Source organism: Notechis scutatus, chromosome 2 (assembly GCF_049901735.1).
Source record: "Notechis scutatus isolate UNSWTSFEM ecotype Mainland chromosome 2, rNotScu1.2, whole genome shotgun sequence".
Lineage (NCBI taxonomy): Eukaryota > Metazoa > Chordata > Lepidosauria > Squamata > Elapidae > Notechis > Notechis scutatus.
In genome coordinates, this window is record NC_142010.1 from 225434806 (window position 1) to 225457335 (window position 22530).

At 35.4% G+C, this 22530-nt stretch overlaps 2 protein-coding genes across 3 annotated transcripts in view; one reads left to right on the top strand and one right to left on the bottom strand.

Annotated features, from left to right (window-relative positions):
* Positions 1–11008, bottom strand: part of CAST (calpastatin) — a 282033-nt gene extending 271025 nt beyond the window's left edge. Inside the window, exon 1 of one of the 2 annotated variants that reach the window (XM_087958156.1) lies at positions 10912–11008. The gene's annotated coding sequence lies outside the window, so the exon portion shown is untranslated. The remainder of the gene's footprint in view (positions 1–10911) is intronic. The other variant, XM_087958155.1, reaches the window with a different exon arrangement.
* A 136-nt stretch (positions 11009–11144) lies between these two features.
* ELL2 (elongation factor for RNA polymerase II 2) overlaps positions 11145–22530 on the top strand; it is a 43302-nt gene continuing 31916 nt past the window's right edge. Inside the window, exons 1-2 of the mRNA XM_026672586.2 lie at positions 11145–11382; positions 20148–20195. Of these exons, the coding sequence (XP_026528371.1) occupies positions 11251–11382; positions 20148–20195 (180 nt within the window). The 5' untranslated portion in view covers positions 11145–11250. The remainder of the gene's footprint in view (positions 11383–20147; positions 20196–22530) is intronic.

Consider the following 22530-nt stretch of genomic DNA (forward strand, 5'->3'; position numbering starts at 1 on the left):
GTATGCACTCTTCCAAAAAGATGCAATGCTAGGCCAAATGGGGTCAAGAAATTTATTTCAGTACAATTCATTTAATTCTCTAAGATATATCAATTACTTTATTCTACTGTATAGTGCAATATTAATGCAATATCAGGGGTTTTTCAAGTCAATGTATAAAATGTGAAGGATGTGTCATAATGTACACTGAAGATGGTATTTAATTTCGTTGTATGAGGTGCAATGACAATAAAGTAAACTAAACTAAACTATAGCCACCAGGATTCTATAACTTCAGCACAACAGCAAATTACCTCTAAGCTCCTCAAAAATCAATAGGCTTCAGTTTACTCAAACATGTACTGGAAGGGGAAAACTAGGTATCTGTTATTTTTGATAGACAGTAAGGGCTTTCTTGCTGACCTACATCAAGCTTGAGATTACTATCATTGGTGCCTTTATAAATATGATATTCTTCCACCACTTTTTAACATTTATCACAGAATCAGAAATATTGTTTTTAAAAATGCAACTTCGGTGCTTAAACATGTTTTTCCTTCTCTCTCCTTCTCTCTTTTCCCTTTTTGTCATGTCTTTTAAATGGTTCTTGCCTTCAACCTTACAAATTCACTACTGATCATTATTTGGATTTGGGATAAATATTTAAAATAGAGACTCTTCAAAGAAGAGAAGATAGTATAAATGCTATACAGGAGAGATTTTAGTCATGCAGCATTACACAATGAAAACATTTTATTTTCATTTGAAAGGTTAAACTTAAAGGAATACTGAAGAGGGGTTAAAATATATATACTTTAGTTTTAAAGCATTAATTATACGGAAAGAAACAATTATGCATTACTGTCAGAATTCAAACATTTTGAGTATACTATTTGCAGCTTTCAGTCACCTAACCCACTATTGTTTGCACAACACAAATGATTTTAATCAAGAGGAAAAAATAGAAATATGCATGTAGTTTATATAGGACTGAGTATATATAAGAATGTCCAAAGGTATGGTAAAATAAGTCAAAATGGTGGTTTTGCCTGTTTTTTAATGTGCGATTTTTTTTTTCCATAACTCTGCAGACATCACTGTGTTCATCTTTTTTAAATGTATTCATCTTTTTGTCAGAAAAAATAAACCCTTATCACTCATTTCACTTAAACCCATGTATACCATGATTGCTTAATACTGTATCCAATAATTAATTACCTATTCCATAGAGTCTAATAAAGTATGTAAATGGCCACAATCAGTAAAGTTTAATCCTTGTCTTTGTTTAATTGTTACTCCATCTTTTCTCCAAAGATTCCCCCACAAAATTATCTTCATTTTCTATTCATGAAAATACTATGAAGTAAGCTATCTATCTATATTCCTTTATTATTAATTAATTATACTGGTCAATAGATATGTTTTCGGGGCAGCTTACAATACAATAAAATTATAAGAATACATTGCAGCATTTAAAAACATCAGTAGGAAAAAATAACAACAATCACCTCAAACTTTCAAGCAGCACTATTGATGTAATATATCAAACTTTTTAAAAAATATGTTCACTTGATGCTTGGAGTTGTACAGAAAAGAAATATTATTTCCCTAATAGCTTCTAGTTAGATCTTAGTGGAAAAATCCAGAGAAAGGATTTGAAGTCTTATTTCTGGATTTTAGTAATAATTGTAGCAAATAGAATAGGCTAAAAAAAAACTGTAAGAGACAACCTTAAACTATCTACTATTGACCTCACCCAATTTCTAAGTGGTCTATAAGGGGCATGCATAAGTGCACAATCATACCTACCGTCCCTGTCCTATTGTCCCCATTTATTCGTACCTATTTTCTATATTCATACTCATGTTTATTCTTATACCTATTATCTTGTAAGCGATAGACAAATAAAATAAATAAAATTTAAAAAATCATTTATTGGGCTTCATAGCAGAGATAGCTCCAAACCAATGCTAGCTATTGTACAATGTTAAATTGTATTTCTATATATTATAATCATATTTCAGTTTTAATTTTATTAATCAATTTAATTATTATTTTATTTTGACAATATTTGTTCATCTACAACAAATTTCCCAACCTTAGCAAATTTAAATGTGGAGTTCAAGTCCACCACTCTTAAAGTTGCCAACACCGAGAAGCATTGATCTGCTCTACACTATAATTTATCTCTGGAACTCACTTGGAAAAAATTCCGCTAGATTTATTTTCGAAGTACTCATAATTCTTGGTGTGGTTAAGTTCAACTGTTAAGATAATTTTATTTAAATAAAGTGCATATTCCATAGAACACATCTTTATGGAGCCTGTTTCACACTGGCTTGTTGTCAAAAAATCTCATATCCTCATAGACCACAGGGTAATGAAGTCTTACGGTAACCTCAACTCTAAATCTGAAATGCTAAAAATGCTCCATAGAACATAAATATGGAAAATTATTCAATCAAATTGCCTTGGACTGGTATGTGGGGCACTGTAATCCAAACAGAAGGCACTATATAAAAACATTTTTATTTCATTTAAGGTAAAAACGTATTTATTTGATTACCTGCAGTTATTATGATTGCACTCCCAACATTCACTAAACCTTGCAGTTGGGTGGTTATATATATGTTTGCAAAGTTTTGAGGGACACATGCAGCTCCGGTGTCCCTTGTGCATCTCTGCCTTAAACAGAAATCTCCTTCACCATACCAAAAGAAAAAAAAAGATCAACAAAGGATGTGTAAGGTAACAGATCAGTTCTCCAGGCTAAGCGGGTGGGGGCAGAAACTGTCAACATCTTCAGACCCATACTGATCATGATTACCCCTTTTTAGCCGTTACCCATTTTCCATAATCATGTACAAAACTAAGAGAGGAAGCAAAAATATCCTGAAGAGCAGGAGAAGGAAGGCTAGCTGCATTGAGCGATGTCTAACCTGAAAGTATAGGATTTACCCTAGGAAGTTTTTTTTCCTTAAAACAATCCCTATCAAGTGAAGGGATCTACATTCACCTTGCATTTCCTGATTAGAACAGAAGCTCTGAAAAACAATGGGCAGAGGTGCAAATGACTGCAGTTCCTGAAGTCTGGGTGCCTTTACAGATGAGCCAGAAGATTACCAATTCTTGGGTGGAGCTGCTTTCCTACTGCATTTTAACCCTTTTGTACACAGGATTTCTCTCTTTCTCTCTGGCAGATACTTCTTCCATACATGCTATTACTGTACCACCCTGTTTTGTTACCCTTTCTGTTTTCTTCCCTTCGTTTCAACAGTTACCTCTTAGCACATTTCCATTCAGATTCTTTTCTCTCAGAGTTAAGAAAAAAATGCATGCATGCATATGTGTGTAAATTTAAGCAGGTTATTTGTATATTATGCACACAGGAACACATGTGCATCCATATAAACACATACACTTTTGAGGTTATATGTGCAAAAGAAAATGTTTTGTATATGCATAAGAATGTTATAAATAAATGACCTTATTTAAGAGGCAATTAATTTTAATCAGTATTTATTAATTTAATTACTATTTTTGTCCTGGTCCTACAGAATTCATTCAGATGAATTGGAAACTCTAGGTCAGGGGTGTCCAACCTTGGCAACTTTAAGACTTGTGGACTTCAACTCCCAGAATTCCAGCAAAGCTGGCTGAGGAATTCTGGGAGTTGAAGTCTACAAGTCTTAAAGTTGCCAAGGTTGGACACCCCTGCTCTAGGTTATTTCACAAGATTTTTGTCTATTGGTTCATTAATTCATTCTGCCTCCTTCTTCTTTTGTGAGGTGAGTGGCCTTAAATAGAGTCAGGTTTTTATAGAAATATGACACAAATATCTTGACCTCTATTGAAAGCTGAAAAATATCCATACAGATAAATATCAGTTAAATATTTATGGTCAACCAAGTATACTACTACATAACAATCCTTCTGTCACCATGCCATTCAAAAAAAGATTTATTTTTAATTCTCTTTTATGTCTGACAATTCTGTGTAACTGCTCCACTGAGTATTCATCACTTATGTATTTTAAAAATGGCAAAATTGGCAGCAATTTCACTCTTTCTTTTCCTTCTCATTTTCAGTTCACTTCCTGTTCAAATCATGTTTGTTGTAACAGCACTAGCACTAGTACTTAGACTTATATATATATATTCACTGTGCTTTCCAACCCTCTCTAAACAGTTTACTGAGTCAGCATATTGCTCCCAACAACCTCGGTCCTCATTTTACCGACCTTGGAAGGATCAAAAGCTGAGCCAGTGAGACTCGAACTCCCAACTGCTGACAGTCAGCAGTCAGTAGAATTAGCCTGCAATACTGCATTCTAACCACTGCACTACCATGGCTTGTAAATTGAATTAGAGGTTGTTTTTTCCCAAGCTGCATTCCTGAACACATACTAGAAAAAAATGAAGGAAATGAATAATGACCAGGTAATTATTATTCAAAATGGTTACATATACTGTAACTGCAGTAAAGCTACTTAAACCTCCTCAAGAAGCTTGGGGTGTGTCACTGACACACAGCACAGGGCCCTTCCAACTTTATTATATACAAATATTTTCCAACAGTTCTCCTTCAAGCTTTTATCAGGCCACTAGAGCCATGATGGCGAACCTATGGCATGTGTGCCAGAAATGGCATGCAGAACCACTTCTCCTGGCACGCAAGAAGTCTCCCAGAAGAACCCCACTGCACATGTGCGTGTGCCCCCCGCCAGCCGATTGTCGGGTATCTGCCATGCATGCACGGGGGCAGACACGTGTGCATGCACAGAGGCATGCAGCGTGAGGGGGGTTGCGTGTGTGTGCACAGAGGCGTGCATTGCGGGGGTCACACGCATGCACAAAGGCATGCAGTGCGCACACAGGAAATCACGCACACATGCGCAGGGGCTGGGGGAGTCACACGCGCATTGCATCATGGGTACAGGCACGCAAGCAAGCGCATGTACGCACACTTTTAGCATGCAACATGGAAAAGGTTTGCCATCACGGCACTAGGAAGATACTTCCGCTGTTATTCCATCAGGATAAAGAAAATACTAAAAAGCTCAGAGATATTGTTTACTAAAGCCATTACTTACTATCTCTACTTCCCATGACCCTTCCTACAAGGAGCACATGGTAGGAAGATTTCCTCAGGTTTTATCTCTGCAACCATCATCTCAGGCATTTTGAGAGTGATTGGCTCAGTACCACACAGGGTGCTTCACAAATGGCAACAGATAACAACTACGGTGAACTGGATGCATAGTTCTTGATGCAATCAGAATGTATCTTTCTCCTTGTGTTCATTAAATAATGGTTTTCTAGTAGTAATTTTCTAGTACTTTTACTTGGAAAAATGGTTCAAAAATGTGGAGGCACGGAAGGGGGGCTAAAAATCAGAGGACCAATGTCGTGACATTGAAATATGCTTAAAATATTTTTAAAACTGTACATTTAATGGACTTGATCATAGTCTAAACTATGGCATATAGAAATACTGCATTCATGCTGCTTATCATTATGTTTTCATGGTGTAAGTGAAAATGTTTCTTCTCTTATTATGTACTTTCAATGGGAGAGGAATTACTATTGAGTAAAAGCTTGTGGAAAACCTTAGGTGGAAATAAGCAAATTTAAAATCTCACTCATGCTTTTGATCCTGATTGGGTACCCAAGCAGCTTTTTTGTCTTGATAAATTTTCCTCTTTGAAGCTAGAAAGCTAGCATTGAATGTTCTGCAATAATTTCTTGACCCTTCCCAAAATTGTTGGATGCACAATAATATTATGCAAAGAATAGTTACATGCAAATGTGTTTATTTTTAATTATCCTTACATTACTCTTTCCAAAACCTAAGTCATCCATATATTTTTTAACTTCAATAGCCAACCTACCTGGGAATCTGATGGAGTGAAATCATAATATATCTCTTATCAAACTTCTAGAAAACAATTTACCCAGTTTTAAATCCTAATGCACAGAGAAGCAGTACTTAATCCTGGAAAAACATGATTATGCAACCAATCTGTTGTAATCAGCCACCAAGCAGATAACCACCACCTCCCTTTCTCAGTATAAATATCAAAATCTATGATGTTCTAAATTTGTACCCAATATAGTAGCCAATCTCACAGCAGCAGTACAATTATTTTTGTATCAGATTACACTCTAATAGAGTTTCAGTCTTGAAACTACACATTGTGTAGAAATATGTCCCATTTAATAGGTATAAATATTACAAAAATTGGAAACTAAGCTTCTAAAAATACCTTTAAAAGCATACCAATAACTTTTTAATACCACTTATTCCAAATAAAAGTTTTTAAGACAGAATAAATACATCTCTGTCAACATGCAACTGTTAAAGGTCTTTAAATGGTGGTGTTATTTTAATTCATTGGCCATACTCAATCATTGCCACAAAAGCACAGAGTTATTGAATATGGTATTGCAGAGTGAGCCAATTGGAAGAAAATTGTGCAATATACAGGAATTAGAACCATAATCCATTCTGGCTTTAAACTAAGCAGAGGAAGGCACATTTTTTGCTTTCGGTTTGTTGAAGATACCAAGAAATCTTATCATTGGTAAGTTAAATAAGGGCTTCTATATGACTTAGCAAGACACATGATATTAAGGCAGAAGTTAGAATGGATGAGCATTTTAAAAAATGACACTGAATTGTGATTTAGGGACTTTAGCAATAGAGGCTGGAAAGAATTAATTATTGGTGATCATTTAAACTATTTATACTATTTGCACAATACCACAGAACTCAGATCTATTATTTATTAAACATTTGCTTCTGTACTTTTTATCCAAAATAGGTAATCTCCAGGAAATTGACCATTATAATAAAACAACAAATAGAACAGAAACGACAAAAAGGAATAAACAGTAAGTATATATGTACAGCCTATTTACCCACCAGATGGATTTGTAGGTGGCTGACAAACTGTACTCAATGAGTAGTTCTTAATGGTACTACATCTACATAGGGAAGGAAGCAGGGGGGGTTCCACAAGGTTATGTCTTAGGCCCAGTACTCTTCAATATCCTCATAAATTACTTAGATAAGGCAATAGAAGGGGAACTCACCAAATTTGTAGATGACACTAAGCTGTCAGGAATAGCCAACACCCCAGAAGACAAGCTCAGTTCCAAAAAGATTTGACAGACTTGAACAACGGGCCCTACCCGACAAAATGAATTTTAATGTGGAGAAAAGCAAAGTTTTACATTTAGGCAAGAAAAACCAAAGGCGTAAGTACAGATTTGGCGAGACCTTGCTCAAAAATAGTAACTGTGAGAGGGACCTTGAAGTCCTAGACCTAGAGAATAATCACTTGAATATGAACCAGCAGTGTGCAGCAACAGCCAACAAAGCTAATACAATCCTGGATTGTATAAACAGAAGCATAGAATCAAAATCACATGTAATATTAGTACCACTTTATAAAACCTTAGTAAGACTACACTTGGAACATTGCAACCAATTGGAAGAATGGTTAGCGGTGAACGGAGAATAAGAGGAAAATACAAGGTAAAGGAAAAACCAGAAATAAAAGCATTATATGAAATCAGAGATTAAATTTGAACTAATATACAGAACTGGACATTAATTAGGCATTGGATAAAATGCTGGACTTATTTGGAATGGATAAAAATTAACATTAATACTACGGAAAAGAGAATTTAAAAAAAAATTGGAAAGAAAGTGATATAGAGCATCACCTAATGGTTAAAGATTTTCCTCTTTTATGTTTTTATGGAGAATTACTGGTCACATAAATATTTGAAAGAGAGAAGAAATGGAATAAAAGATTATTAATACAACAAAAACCCCAGAAGTTTTTTTTAAAAGAGGGCTATAGTAAAATATAAAGGAATACAATATTTTGGGACTGCTGGAGGTTGACTGTGACAAGAAAATAGAAAAAAGAGAAAGTGAGAGAAACGGAAACTTTTGGCAAGGACTATAATAGAAAAATTTGATCATTAATAAAGAAATGGAAGAAATAAGCAAAGAATTTAAGTTGGAGCTGCAAACTGTGAGAGGTATGTTAAAAGAAAGAATGAAATTGCTGAAAACAATGACTAGTAAAGTAATGGCATTGCAGCTTGTAGAAGAACAAAGAAAGTTCAAAGATGATGAGTCGGAAGAGGGAAACAACAGCCCAGATAAATATGGAGAACAAGGATCATTGCCAAGGATATAAAAGGATTTAAAATAGAAACATTGACAACAGAGACAACAAATAAAAGAGATAAGGTTCCCAAGACTAAGAAGAAGAAGGAATTATATAAGAAACTCCAAAAAAGAGAACTGGAAAGGGTGGGGGAAAACATGGCTGACAGGAAGAGGGGAATAAAAATAATACGAGAAGGAAAAAAGAAGAAAGACTGGGGAAACTTAGAAAAGGGAAAGCTGGCTAAAATTAAAAGAAATAATAAAGCCGAAAAATTTAGAGATAAGGGTTAGGGATTCTATAAGGGGGATACCACATGGAAATGTATATTGGTATTTAGTCTAAAACTTGCTGGGAAATATTTTAGGATTGTATAACTATAACTATAACTATAACTATAACTATAACTATATATATGGTATTCAGCTTTGTTCGGGTATTTTCCCACGTCATTATAGTTGTGCTTTTAAAATTGTAGCAACGTTTCGGCAGAATCTCATCTGCCATCATCAAGCTTCTGTATTGTGTTTGTCTGTGAGTCAGACTTTTACAGTTGTTTCAGTTTTAAATTTGGGGCTAGCCTACTGCTGTGCCAGAATGGTTTTTTCTTCATCCTGATTGGTTGGGAGTCTTGGTCTGTGTTTATTGGTCTTGGAGTTTGCTGTGTTCTGCTTGATTGGTGTTTCTAATATCTTCTGTCTGTTTTGTGGCTTTTTTTGTCTTGGTTGACTGGCAACATTGTGTTCCTGTATTGGAGGCTTTTAGTGCAGCTTGGCTCCGAGTACATGGATGGTTATCATTTGTTATATATTTATATATATATAAATATGTGTGTGTGTGTGTGTGTGTACGAATTGTATATGAATTATGCTGTTATAAGCTCTTTCTTTGGAGGATTAAAAACAGGGGAATGGAAATGAATTAAAATATATAAACTTTGGCAAAGTGGAAAGGAAGAAAAAATATGATTATTAATGATTATAAGTAAAGTGAAGATAAAATAAGACATATTAAGAAGTTATTTTAGCAATTTACTGGAGGAGATACTTTAAATATATATACATTTTAAAATATACAGTTGATTATTTAATGGATTTTAGAAGTGTACAATGAGAGTATTTTATTATGATTAAAGTAGGGGAATGAAAAATACCATGTGGATCCTAAATATATTGACTTTATTTTACTTTTACTCTTTTTAGATTGTTTATTATATATCGGCTTAGAGAAAATGAAGGATAATATTGATTTGTAATGTAAAATAAAATAAAATGGAAATAATCGGGGATAAAGAATTGAAAACCTATGTGTGGATGAAATGATATTGATACTGAATTAATGAATTAAAATATGAAATGCAAATTTATTAAAAGATGAGTGAAATGGATAATGATATGAGACGATATTATATAAGATTAATGGAAATTAAAGTATGACTATGTACAAGTGTTATAATCCGAAATCATGTTGCTCACGGGAAGAGATGTGTAAAATTAAAAAGAAATAAAAAACTTTTATAATAAAAAAAGAATGGTTGCAGGATTTGTGTTTGGCTAGTCTAGAGAAAAGAAGAACTAGGACATGATAGCAATATCCCAATATTTCAGCAGCTGTCACAAAGAAGAGGGCGTCAAATTATTCTCCAAAGCACCAGAGGGCAGGACAAGAAACAATGGTTGGAAACTAATCAAGGAGACAAGCAACCTGGAATAAACTTATCTGAAATGGTGTAGACTAGAGTTTCCTGCTTGAGTTCTATTCTATTCTTATTCTTATTTTCATCAGATACAAAGACAGAAATAGCTGAGTCTGTCATATCAGAGAAATTTTCCCAAGAATGAGGTTACTTTACAATAAACATGTTTAGTAGTATGAAAGTAATCCAGTAATCCAAAGCAGAGGGGAGATTCCTCTGTGGTGTCTTAATACTTGCTATAACCCCCCCTTCCCAAAATACACACTTTAAGAAAAGATACAGGTATGCATTTGTATGTACTACTGAAAAAATGAACCATGAGAGTGCACTCCTAGTTTAGGCTGCCTTGCCTATTTTCACCCGTGAACCATGTACATGAGGAAACTCTTACTTTTTGCAGCAAAAAATGGTTTTATGACACTTTAAGTACACATTATCAATTCACAAAAGTATGCACAATGATACTATTGTTACTTTTCAAGGAATCACAACGTTTTTTTCATTAAGAATGGTTTGCAACCTTTGTCTAGTCAGTAAATCAATCCACATGGAGTTCTACACTACACATTTATATCAGGGAATAATGGCACCTGAATTCCAGAAAGAAAAACACACCACGCAGAAGGCACTCTTTAGGCATTCAACTTTATATATAGTAGTCCTAATCACGTAAGGTGCGGTGGTGCTGTAATAAAGGGGAATGCTGCTCTGAAGTTCAATCAGAAAAGAGCTGTAAAGGGACCTTGGAGGTCTTCTAGTCCAACCCCCCTCCCTGCTCAAGCAGGAGACCCTATACCATTTCAGACAAGTTGACCCATTTATTTTATTTAAAATTTTAGAGATCTGCTCTAGAAGGAAGCTAGGCTGCAAAGGTTTTACAATTGATCCCGACATCGGAGTCGTGATAGAAAAGGGAGCCCACATAACGCAGGGCAACTCAGACCAAACGTACATAATGAGTCTACAAGTGACTCAATCCCAAGCGTCAATAATGATTTAAACGTGATCAAATACTGTATGAACCGACGTCACCAGGCAGCCCCCCGCTGACCTCGGGTAAGCTCCTCAGCGCGGAGTCTGAAAGAGCGGTGGGCCTGGTGCCTGCGCGTGGGGCGGGCCTTGTGTGCCACGACCAGGCTACGGGCCGGGCGCGTGGGGAAAAAGGGGCGGTGCTCCTGGGGTGTCGGGGTAGGGGCGGCGAGGCTGCTGCTGAGCTGAGTGGGCGGGGTGCCGCGGTGGTGGTGGCGGCGGCGGCAGCGGCTGCGCGTTGCCTGGTACGTCAGCGGCAGGATGGCTGTTGCTGCCGAAGTGGCTACACTGGCAGCAGCAGCAGCCTCCGTTGGCGGCTTCGCGGCCCCGGCGGTGACTGTGGGGCGGGAGGTGGCGTAAAATGGCGTCGCTGCGGGAAGGGGGCAGGTATGGCGTGTCCTGCGGTAGAGTCACGCAGGACAATATCACGGTGCTGCATGTCAAGCTGACCGAGACCGCCTTTCGAGCACTGGAGAACTACCAGGGGAGCAAGGTGAGGAGAGCCCCGGGTAACCTGGTCTTAGCCGCCGAAGTAGGCGACGCTTCGCCTGGATAATGGGGTCGGTGACCCTCTGGGATTCCCCTGGAGTTCTAGAGAAGCGCGGAGAGTGAGGACCTTTCTTTAAAAAGAAAAAGAAAACTAACTAATGGAAAGAGGCAACAACCTTTCTCCAGAGGCAAAGGCTGAGTGAGTGACTTGCCTCATCGGATGAAGCTTGGAGGGAAGAGAAAAGGTTGAGGGGAAGCAACTGCGGGAGACACTTTTCGATTCTCTTGAAGAGAAGGATCTCCTTCGGTTTCCTTCTATGGCTGCCCGATAAGTCCACAGCCTTAACTTTTCCTAAAGTCTGTTTCTCTGTTCTTCGATTTTTCCTTACGATCTCTTTTTATTTTAATTTTTTTTTAAAGAAACCTTTTGCGGGATACAAAGTTTCCCGAGCCGCAGCTGCTTTCAGGCAGGAAGATATGAAGGGTGACGCTGCCTGGGGTTGATGCCATCTTATAAAAATGGCATTTACCCAAGAAAGTCGCCTTTCTGGGTGTCGGTGCCAGCTTGTACCTCCGGAGCTAGCCGTGACCAGTGCCGGCCGTTCCCAGATGAAACCGATTCTGCTGAGTTGTCATTTATTTATGGGCTTTGCTCTTCTGCCTCTGGCCTGTCGCTGCCATTAAATGTCTGTGGGATAAAATAGGTTGTGGGGACATTCAGGGACTCTTGTTTTCTTTTTGTTTTTATGATGGCTGAATTTTTAAGTGACAATTCTAACACTGACAGATTTATTGCACGTCATTATAATGATTTCAGAAATATTAAATCTTCCTGCCATCCGGACTCCCTTTCCCCATAGGGTTTTTTCTTGCTCTCTCCCCCATCCCCATGAGAAATCTGTGAGTAATCGAAATGGGGCCAAATTGTGTCACTTTTTTGAAGTGGCATTAACAGCTATTCAAGTTTTCAGTGCAATATATTTAATTTGAAAAAAAAAAAAGATTACATAAGATAGATTAGCTTCATATATGAGTGTCTGGGGACACTTTAAAAAAATTGGAGATCGATCAGATCAACAAAAAGTGACCTGTAGGATCTGTGTTAATCTTCTTTTGTAGAAATAGGAGGCAGGAGAGTTGCTGATCTCTTTTATTATCTTACTGCAGCTTTCCAGTGGAAAGTTGAACCCTCATTTGTGTTTGTTCAAAGCACATTAAGAGTTCCTGTGTGCTACTCTGTGCCCAGCAAGAAGGATTAAGCTCTAATTAACTGGTATTTTAACATGGAATTTCAAATTAAATTTGCTTCCCTTTCTTTTTGCCTAAGTTCCTTTTGTTACTGGCTTTCTCTGAGTGTTCAGAGAAATCTTGGGGGATTGTTGAATTGCAGAGATTCTAGGTCTAGGAAGAAGGGAAGGTACTGATCAAACTTTCTTCTTTTATTTTTTAAATACTCCAGTCATTTACCAGCAGGCTTTCCCCAAAAGGGCTTCCCCTTTAAACCTTCTAAGAGCAATAGATAAGCTGAGAACATAACTAAACCAGACAGAATTTAAATAACAGGTTCTTGACAGATGGCAGACTATTCCCCCATTCTCCACCCTCTTTTCTCCTAGCTGTTCTTCTTGCAGAAAGATGAGTCAGACATGGTTTTCTGAGAATTGACCTCTAAGTTGTGCCTTTTTGTGTGACTAATAGTTGTTTTTCATAATAAGCAATCTAAAATAGTGAACAAAATAAACCTCCTTCAGTGATGGCTCTTCTGTAGTTGTGTGACTGGGTCAGCTTTCTTTCCCCATTCAGCAATCTATAGCCACTCTGGGGTATATATGGAATAATTACTGAGTACATCAAGCTCTTTCCCTTGTTAAGCATGAGTGGAAATTATTACTTATGCCAAATAATCCTTACAAATCAACTTCAGATTGGAGCTTTAGCATATGATATTGAAGAATTGAAACTGTAGTTATTCTTATTTTACCATGAAACTTATATTCAAGAACAAGGCAGTTTCAGAAAATGCTGTATGTTGTTCATATTGCTACCACATTTTCTTCCCTTTATTTTTTGAAACTAGAGCAGTTTAGGTAGATTTCTAAATCAAACATTTAAGAAGAAAATCAATTCTTAAAATTTACACCATTACCGATATTTTTAGTTTCTTCTATTTCAGCTAAATGAAATGTAACATAAAAAAGTTTTTTCCCTCTGTCTTAAAAAAACAGTTAATACTTGTTTCAGGAAAATCTAATCTTATTGTACTGCGTATTTGGTTAGCTTTAAAATTACTATCACTTCATTTCAGATTGAAAATGATTGTCTTCAAATTCCTTTAACATTTCTATAATCAAAGGTATTCTGCATTGTCATACACTTGGAGTTATTTTTTTGAAGTAGTTTATTTTATAGAAAATAAAATACTGAGAACTCTTCATATATATGAAATAACTAATCTACATGAAGGTAAAAAATTTAAACAATATTTTTAGTATCCTATACAACTTTGTTCTGAAATATACGGTTTGTTAAACAATTCAGTTTTAAGTGTTAAGAATATATCCTAAAGCAGGAAAATAATTTATTTTATCTGAAGCAGTGGCATGGGTTCCACATTTATGACTACATAAAATGCTAATCTCAGTTTTCTTGTATGGAAAAATAATTACATTTGCCTTGTAAAATTTAAATGATTAATTTAAAAACTGTAAGGATGATAGGGAATCTGAAGTATTAGAAATTATACTAAGTGTACAATCTTTTCTACATTGGGGAAAAACTTTAATGATATTTCACTCTAGAACATATTTCAGAGAATGCATATATAAATCTATACTGTAAATACAATGTTTATTTCCAAATATTATAAATAGGTTCCTTAACTAGTTGAAAAACATAGGATGACCATCTAATTTGTCTTATAAAATTGTATTAAAAACTGAATTTTTCAAGGTGTAACTTTTAAAGAACTTGTGATATAAATGAACACACATTATTTAAACAGTTATCTATAGAGCTATCAACTAGTTCTTGATAGCTTAAAAATGACCAATTTCTAAGTAATAGTCAGATTTAGCCCTGCTTATATTTGAAAAGATAATTTACATTAGTAGATTGACTTTTCCATTGACTGAACTAATTCAGCGGCAGAATATTCTTAAACATATAATAGAATAGGAAGAAATAATTCCTATAATTAAATGCTATATATAGTAGGAATATATGTGAACTAATTTTATTTATTTGTTGTATTGCATTTATTATGGTCATCCAAGAGTCATAAAAGTCTTAATTTAACACTATTGTAACCAGACATATGTATAGCCAGATCCCAATAAATAAATTATTTAAAACAATATAAAAGCTTAATATAAATTCCTTAATTTAATAAGCACTCGTGCCTCTTATTAATATGGTACATTGTACTTTAAAGAGATGTTAACTGAAAGGGTTACGTTCAAAATAAATGCAACCACTTTTAATATGCTTTATAATACTATAATATAGCATAAATAACATAGAAATTGAAACTTTCACATTATTGTCTTACAAATGGGCAGTATTAGCTATGAAGTGCATATATCATTTATAGACACTCAAATTTTTAAGCTATGTTGAAATGTCATCTGTGTAATGATTAATAAAGTAAACTAATACTAATATTAATCCATGATAGTTTGTCTTATATTTGACTGTCTCTCCTCAAATAAAATTTTAATTTCATTTAAATATAATGATGAAAGTACCTCTGTGATCAACTCATTTTATGTTGCTAATCTGTGATCAGTCTTGCTATATTAGTATCTAAGCATACATTAGCACTATTCTAATTAACACTATTCTAAATAGTGTAATCATTCTCTGGAAGATAAGCCTCAAAATAAATGCTGTCAGAATTTGATGAATATCAGGGCTTTTTATCATCTTATAACTATCTGGTAGTTATGGTCAATACAAAAAATACATGTACATCTGATTTTCTACCTTTTATCCTGGCACTGATTAAGTTTCTATGTGGATTTCTGGGACCAAATTCAGAATTCTGTTTTTGAGCTATGATCCCTAAGTAGTTACAGACCAAGCTATCTGAAGAATCACTTAAACATGTAGATCTCTGTACTCTGGTATTCAAAACTGTTTTAAATGTCATAAGTGTAAATGGGATATGCTTATTCGAGGAAAGGAGTTACTCCCTCCCACTGAGTATACATGAGATGAATATCCTGCATTTTAAAATAAATGGTGAAATTGTCATTAAAGGCAATGGGCATGTCTTGCAGCATTTCTGATTTTCTAGTGTAGGATTAGCTATTAACTCACTGTGCATCCATTATTCTTTCTGCAGCCCTCCATTAATGTTGCTAGCTATGGCAGGGACAAATCCGTATTTACTTTTGATTTCAAGTTTGTATGCAGGTGGCTTCTCTTATCACTAGCTAAGGTAACTTCAGTCACTCTGCTCAATTTCCACATATGGCCATGATCATTATTCCAGAGCTACCGTGTTTCTCATATAATAAGGCCGGGTCTTTTTTTTTTTTTTTTTTTTTGAGCCCTGAAAAAATGGCTAGGCCCTCTTTTCGGGGGTGACTTAATTTCCCCCCCACTTGCATCTTCGGGCGGGTGGGCGGCGATGGCTTGGATGTTGACCTTGGCGTTGGTGGGGCACTTCGTATTGGGGTCAACGAAGGCAGCACCATATCCGGGTGTGCAACAAAAGAACTTCCTAATGGCAAGCCCCCCCACCATTCCCCCCATTTCGCATGTTTTAATATAGGTCTTAATTTGGGGGGAGGGGCTTAATTTCATTTCATGCCTATAAAACATGCTGGGACTTCCTATTGGGGGAGGCCATATTGTTGGAGAAACAGGGTAGTCAGAACAGAGAAGCTTCCAAGGAACAGGGCAGGTGTTCAATTGCCCCTAGTCAATCTGGCTGATACCCTAGAAATTAAGGGAGATTGAAGGGAAATATAAATGCGCACAAAGGGGGGAGAAGGAATTATTCCCCCCCCCCCCAAGTTGCAATACCTGTATTTCCAGTTTTTTATTCTTATTAATCTCAAGTTCTTCTGGAAGCCATTTTAGCAGGCAAAATGTGTAATCACTATTCAATCAAGCCTGCTCTATTAATGATTGACATATGCAGTCAGGAGAAGAAGTTCATAGTTAACTTTTTTTAAAAAAAACTTGCCTTGTGGGAAGGGTTGGCTGCCTGTAATTCAGAAATCTGGATTTTTGTTTTATTCATTAAATAGATTTATATAGACTTGTGATTGAGCATTAGATTTTCTAACAACAAAATCTATGGAATAAAGGCAAGAATCTGTATTATTTGTACATTATTTAAAAATATTATTTTCTGAGTTTCTACGGATTTTTATAAAAGTATCCTACAAATAGATGCAAATAGGGTTAGCATTTTTTACATACATTGCCAAAAGCTGGATGATGCTTGAGAAACATAGTTATGGCAGTTATGCACATAATCTATTGCAATCTACTGCAGTGCTGTTGTCCAGTTTCCTAGTGTTTATGTGATGGAATGTAATCCAGACTTGCAGGAGGGAGGGGCTTTTTCCCAGTTTGGAATGTCTGGAAAGCAGGAAGAGGGCAAAGATGGCAACCCCTCCCCCAGGAGTTCACAGAATGTATCTAATTGTTATTGCAGATAGTTACTATAGTCTGACAAGATTCTGTTAATAGCTGAACAACACTAAAGAACTACTCAGAAGTAACTCTACATGTCATTCTTGGTTCTTTGGGCCTGATAGTTTTCATTTTAATTAAGCATGTAGTTGAGCAAACAGAATCAGAATTAATTGAAGGAACAATGCAATTTTTCAGTTCTTGAGTTTTGTGGAAATGTCCATGTAGCTTGGTTGGCAAAAATACAGAATTCGTTTGCCGATGCTTTCTTGCCAAGGGTTTTTTTCTACTTCCCAATCTAACCTGCATCCTGAGTATTTCCTGATAGTCTCCTGTCCAAATATGAGTCAGGCTGCCTGACTGAATAGAATTTATTTGTCAAGAGTAGCCAAGGTCAGCTACTTGCGCCCATCAGCCTAGATTTCTTTTATTTTGCAACATTTTTAGAGTGGTTTAAAATAGCACAATCACTTTAAAATGTAATATTAAATAGAGCTGACCAAAAGTGTGTTTGAAAGCTCTGCTTTGCAAAATGTATTGTATTCGTCTAATTGAAATATTCCTTCTTAAAGGATTAAAGAAACTGCTTTGAAATTGTTATTTCAAAAACTGACTCTGATTGTCTGAACATGGGTGTCCATGCACAGACAACACTTTTGTTGATGCACTGTACAAATCTAGTGCTAACTGTAAAAAGGCCATTTGTCTTGAGATTGGGGGCAGTATGCTCTAAATACCAGCTGAAGGGGAATAATAACAGGAGCTAGACGGTTTCTTATCTGGTTGGCTTCTTTCAGTTTTTAAAAAGCTACATTTTTATGGGCTTTTGCCTGATCTAGCAGGCCAGTTATTTTCTTAAATATGCATAGGACTAAAGTGTTAATTTATTAAAATTTGTCATATAAACAGCATTTCTTCTTTACATTCAAATTAAAGTTGAGTAGAATGAGATGTTTTGGGGCCTCAGAAATGTGAGGCTGGGCGCTGCGTGGAGGCTGTGTACAGTCATAATCACTTTTGTTTTGGTATCCCAATTCAACACTCTCCACTAACAGAGCTGCAGGAAGAAGTTGGAAGGATACAAATATATTTTATGAAGGTTTTTTTTCTATAAAAACTAGTTAAAGAGTTTTACTAGTTTGCTGTAATTGAAAACCATATCTACATTTTCTAGTGTTGCTCTTGAAGCCGAGCCAGATGAGAACACATTTTGGCTCATATACTCAGCACTGAACTATGATTTAGCGTTTTATATATATAAAGCCAACCTTTAAGTAATGAAGTCTCTACTATCCATTTTCTTATCTCTGTCAGTAGTTAAATAAAGTTGCTTGGATTAAATTCTATAAATTTGCCTTTTTCTAAGATAGCTTATACTATAGCCGTGATGGCGAACTTATGGCACGTGTGCCAGAAGTGGCACACAAAGCCCTCTCTGTGGGCACGCGCACCATCACCAGATGCTCTTTTAGTTAGATTTAGGGTTAGCCAGCCAGCTAGCCTTTGTGGGCACTGGAGTGCAGTAAGAAAAACAGCCAAAAAACAGGCCATTTTTCAGACTTTTTTTGGAGCATTTTCAGGCCATTTTTCAGGTTACTTTCCAGGGTTTTTCAGACCGTTTTCCGGCTGTTTTCTGGGCCATTTTCTAGGCCACTTTTGGGCCATTTTCTGGCCAAAAGCCCCAAAATGGCCTGAAAACAGCCCCAAAACATGTCCAAAAAACCAGGCATGCGCATGCCAGCCAGCTGGTTTTTGGGTTTCTGGTGCTCTGGCATACACGCATGCACACGCATTCCAGTTTGGATACTCAGTGCTGAAAAGGTTCGCCATCACTGCATAGGTTTAAAGCTAAAGAGAGGAGAGCTTACTTTTTAAAGTAAACTTCTTATAATTGATGTTTCCTAATACTATAAATTAATTTTAACAATACCAAAATATATTTTAAAAATCATTTTACAGCTACTGAGTTATTGATTGATTGATTATTTTTATGAAATGAATTAATTGAGGACTACTGTGGACTACTTTTTTAAAAGAAATAACTAAATTGGTTAATAGTTTTTGTTATTCTTATTAGGGCTATTTAAATTCTTCGAAATAGGTTTTCAGAATACACAGTTGTTTTAACTGTTTTAATTGTTAAGGAAGCTGTTTTTTTTCAAGCTCATACAGCTAACATTTTGCCTAGCAAAGGAATTAATGATGGGGAGACAGACAGGAATAGCTTCTAAAACTGCTGTAGGAGTCAGGAAAAAGATGTAGCTGTGTTAACATTTTGAGAAATTTATTTTTTTCTTCAATATATTGCATTAATATGAAAGGCAACAGAAAAATTATGTATGCCACCCAAAGTGCATCCTAGAGGGTGGTTATGGAAATCAAAATTTGGTATATAGAAATCATTTGCTATTTCATAGCCTGAGCTTTGTGTTAACAAAAATTATGGTTCAGGGACAAATTGATTCTTTAACAATTAAATATTGTTGTTTTATCGTTTTTTGCATTGAATGAAGAGCATGACTTTTACTATTTTCATAATAAAGCCATTCTCTCTATTTTATTATATACATATAATTTCCAGTGGTTTGATTCACAGTTACTGGTTTCCTTTTACCACAATAGATACTGTATATGCAGTTAGGTAATGAGAGAGAGAGACAGAGAGAGAGGGAGGGAGGGAGAGAGAGAGAGAGAACACTCTATTTCAGTTTAACAAGCCATTTACTATTTAATATTTTAAAGGCTATTCATTGTGTGAGCATTCTAAAACTAATAATATATTATATGTCTAGCAACTATTCAAATAGATCCTGAATTAGTTAATATTAATAGCAAATCATGTAATGTTCTGCTTGTCTTTTACATTCAAACTAAATGAATTAAATTTTATTTGTTTTGCACTGGTACAGTAATTCTATTTTAATTAGAAATACAAATAATGTTATTTCAGAGATTCCATATCTAAAGTCTATAATATTAGAAATTATTTTAGTATATAATTTCTTATGGTATCTCTTAACATACTTCTGTTAAATATGCATTATTTACATAATCCTTTATAATGTTTTGCTAAAATACTTTTTACTTTTTAAGTTTGTAATTATTTTGCTTTTTTTCCTTTAGAATTTAATTCCTTCTCGACCTTCAATACAATTTCAAGGGCTTCAAGGGGTATGTATATTTATTAAGAAAAACTTATCTACGTACAAGCAGTTTATATTAAATAATGAGCTACATCTGTTTTAAATTATTTAATGTATTGAATAAGCCATGTATTGTATATTTGAAAATATTTCCTAATTTATAATCTTATTGTGATAAATGATAAGTACAACATTTGATTTATTCATTTATTAGATTTATGTCTGAATTTTGTCAGACACTAAACATAATGCTTCTCATTTACTTCCAAGAACCCTCTAAGGCAGTGGTCACCAACCGGTGGGCTGCAAGAAAATTTTGGTGGTCCACAGAGAAATGTTACCCCCAGAGCACCCCCAAAGCAATTAATCCAGGCTGCTCTGGAACACAAGGCTGCGCTGCCCACATGGCCCGCCGAAACACTCCCCGCCCACTCACTCCTTACCTGGCAAACTTGCCTGCTAAGTTGCTATTTTTCCTTTTATTATTTCCCCCCTGACCATCAGCTGTTCTGTTGTGCTGGGAGATTTAGATTAGCTAGAAAGCAGGCAACTGTTGCATTTCTTGCTTTCTAGCTAATCTTTAGATCTTCGGCTCTGCTTAAGCAGGTAACCGATGGCAGAAAGATAGATCTCTGAATGAATCTGTGATTCTGTGGGCAACTCAATCTGCTTGCCTGCCTTGCCTGATTTTGGGTAAAAGTTGCTCTTTTTTTTGTAAAAAATTCAATATTTACATACATGGTTTGTTGTGAGTTAATTTTGTGAGTTTGCTTGCTAGCATATAAGTTTGCTTGCAAGCAAATTTTATGTGATAGGCTCAGGTAGCCAATGGCAGAAAGATAGATCTCTGAATCTGTGATTCTGTAAGCAACTCAATCTGCCTGCCTGCTTTGCCTGATTTTGGGTTGCTCTTTTTTATTAAAAAAAAATCAGTATTTACATAAATATTTATAATATTTACATATAAGCCATGCCCAGGCAGTCACATGACCACCAAGCCACACCCACAAATTAGGCCCCGCCCAAGAATCAGTTGTTAAGAAATTTGAATCCCACCCCTGCCTGTGTGTGTGTGTGTGTGTGTGACAGAGAGAGGGGGGGTGGGGTTAGATCAGATCTCTCTCTCTCCTCCCCACCCACCAACTTCAGCAAGCCACCGTCAGTCAAAATTCATATTAGTGACCCCTGCTCTAAGATGTGTTCGGTTAAGAGTGTGTGACTGGCCCAAAGTTCACCTAAAACTCAGAGACACCTGGCTGACTTTATTTATTCAACTGGTTCATGAACATTATCTTATCTTGGCAATTTCTTATTCCTGTTATTTTGACAATTTTTAATTGATTTGGAATGAAAATAGTGTGTAAGTTTGAAAATCGGGAGGCAGAATGGCATTGAAAAATTTAAAGTTAGTCAATTTTGGGGGGAAGTTTTGCTATGTAATTATTTTTGATAATTGCTGGATATATCATTTAATACTGGCTTTCTAATATTTACTATTTATATAAGCTTATACTACTTCTTTTAAATATTTTGTTTACAATAAGATTATCAGCTGAAATATTGATCCAGTTGGACTGTGAAAAAAACTGCATGTCATGTTTATATTATCCATATGGAAATGTTATCAGCCATATTACTTATTTTTTGACAAATGTTTAAATATATAGGAGAAAGAAGTTAGGCATTAAAAATTAAAGGCAATACGGACTCTAGTTATGTATGTGACCAAATTCTTCTTGTATTTATTTTTAATATAATATTGGCAGTTTTATTTCTCTACACTTCTCCCTCATTGGCTAATATGAACTGAAGTAATACTTTCAATAGAACATAGACTGATCAGAATTACGTGAGCATAGTTGTACTTTCATGTTATAAAATGTTATAAAGTAATAAAAAGTATTACCCATGGGTAAAAATACAGTAAAATGTGGCATATTCATGTTTATGGGGGTCTATAAATATCAGGTGTATGCATATGATGGATACCTGGTTATTCATTTCTTTTCTAACTGTCTCTTAGCTACCTGAATTTTCTTAATTCTTTTTCGAAATATGGAATAGAAGATGAATAGTTTTTTTCTATAAGGATGAGATGCTTTGAATGTTATGGCTATGACTACTAGAAGAAAAATAAAAAGCAAAATAAAAAGTACACACATACACAAAAAATCCTGTATTCATGAATTTGCTTTTAATGATATCAGTAACTAAATTTCACATTTATTTTATTCTCAAAACTGGTCTGAGTTAGTTATTGCTTGCCTGGAAAACATTCAAATCATTTTGGGAATTTGTACTGGCTTTTATAGCTGTACAGTGCTTTATATTAAGTTTCATAATTGATTTTGAAGGCAGAAGGG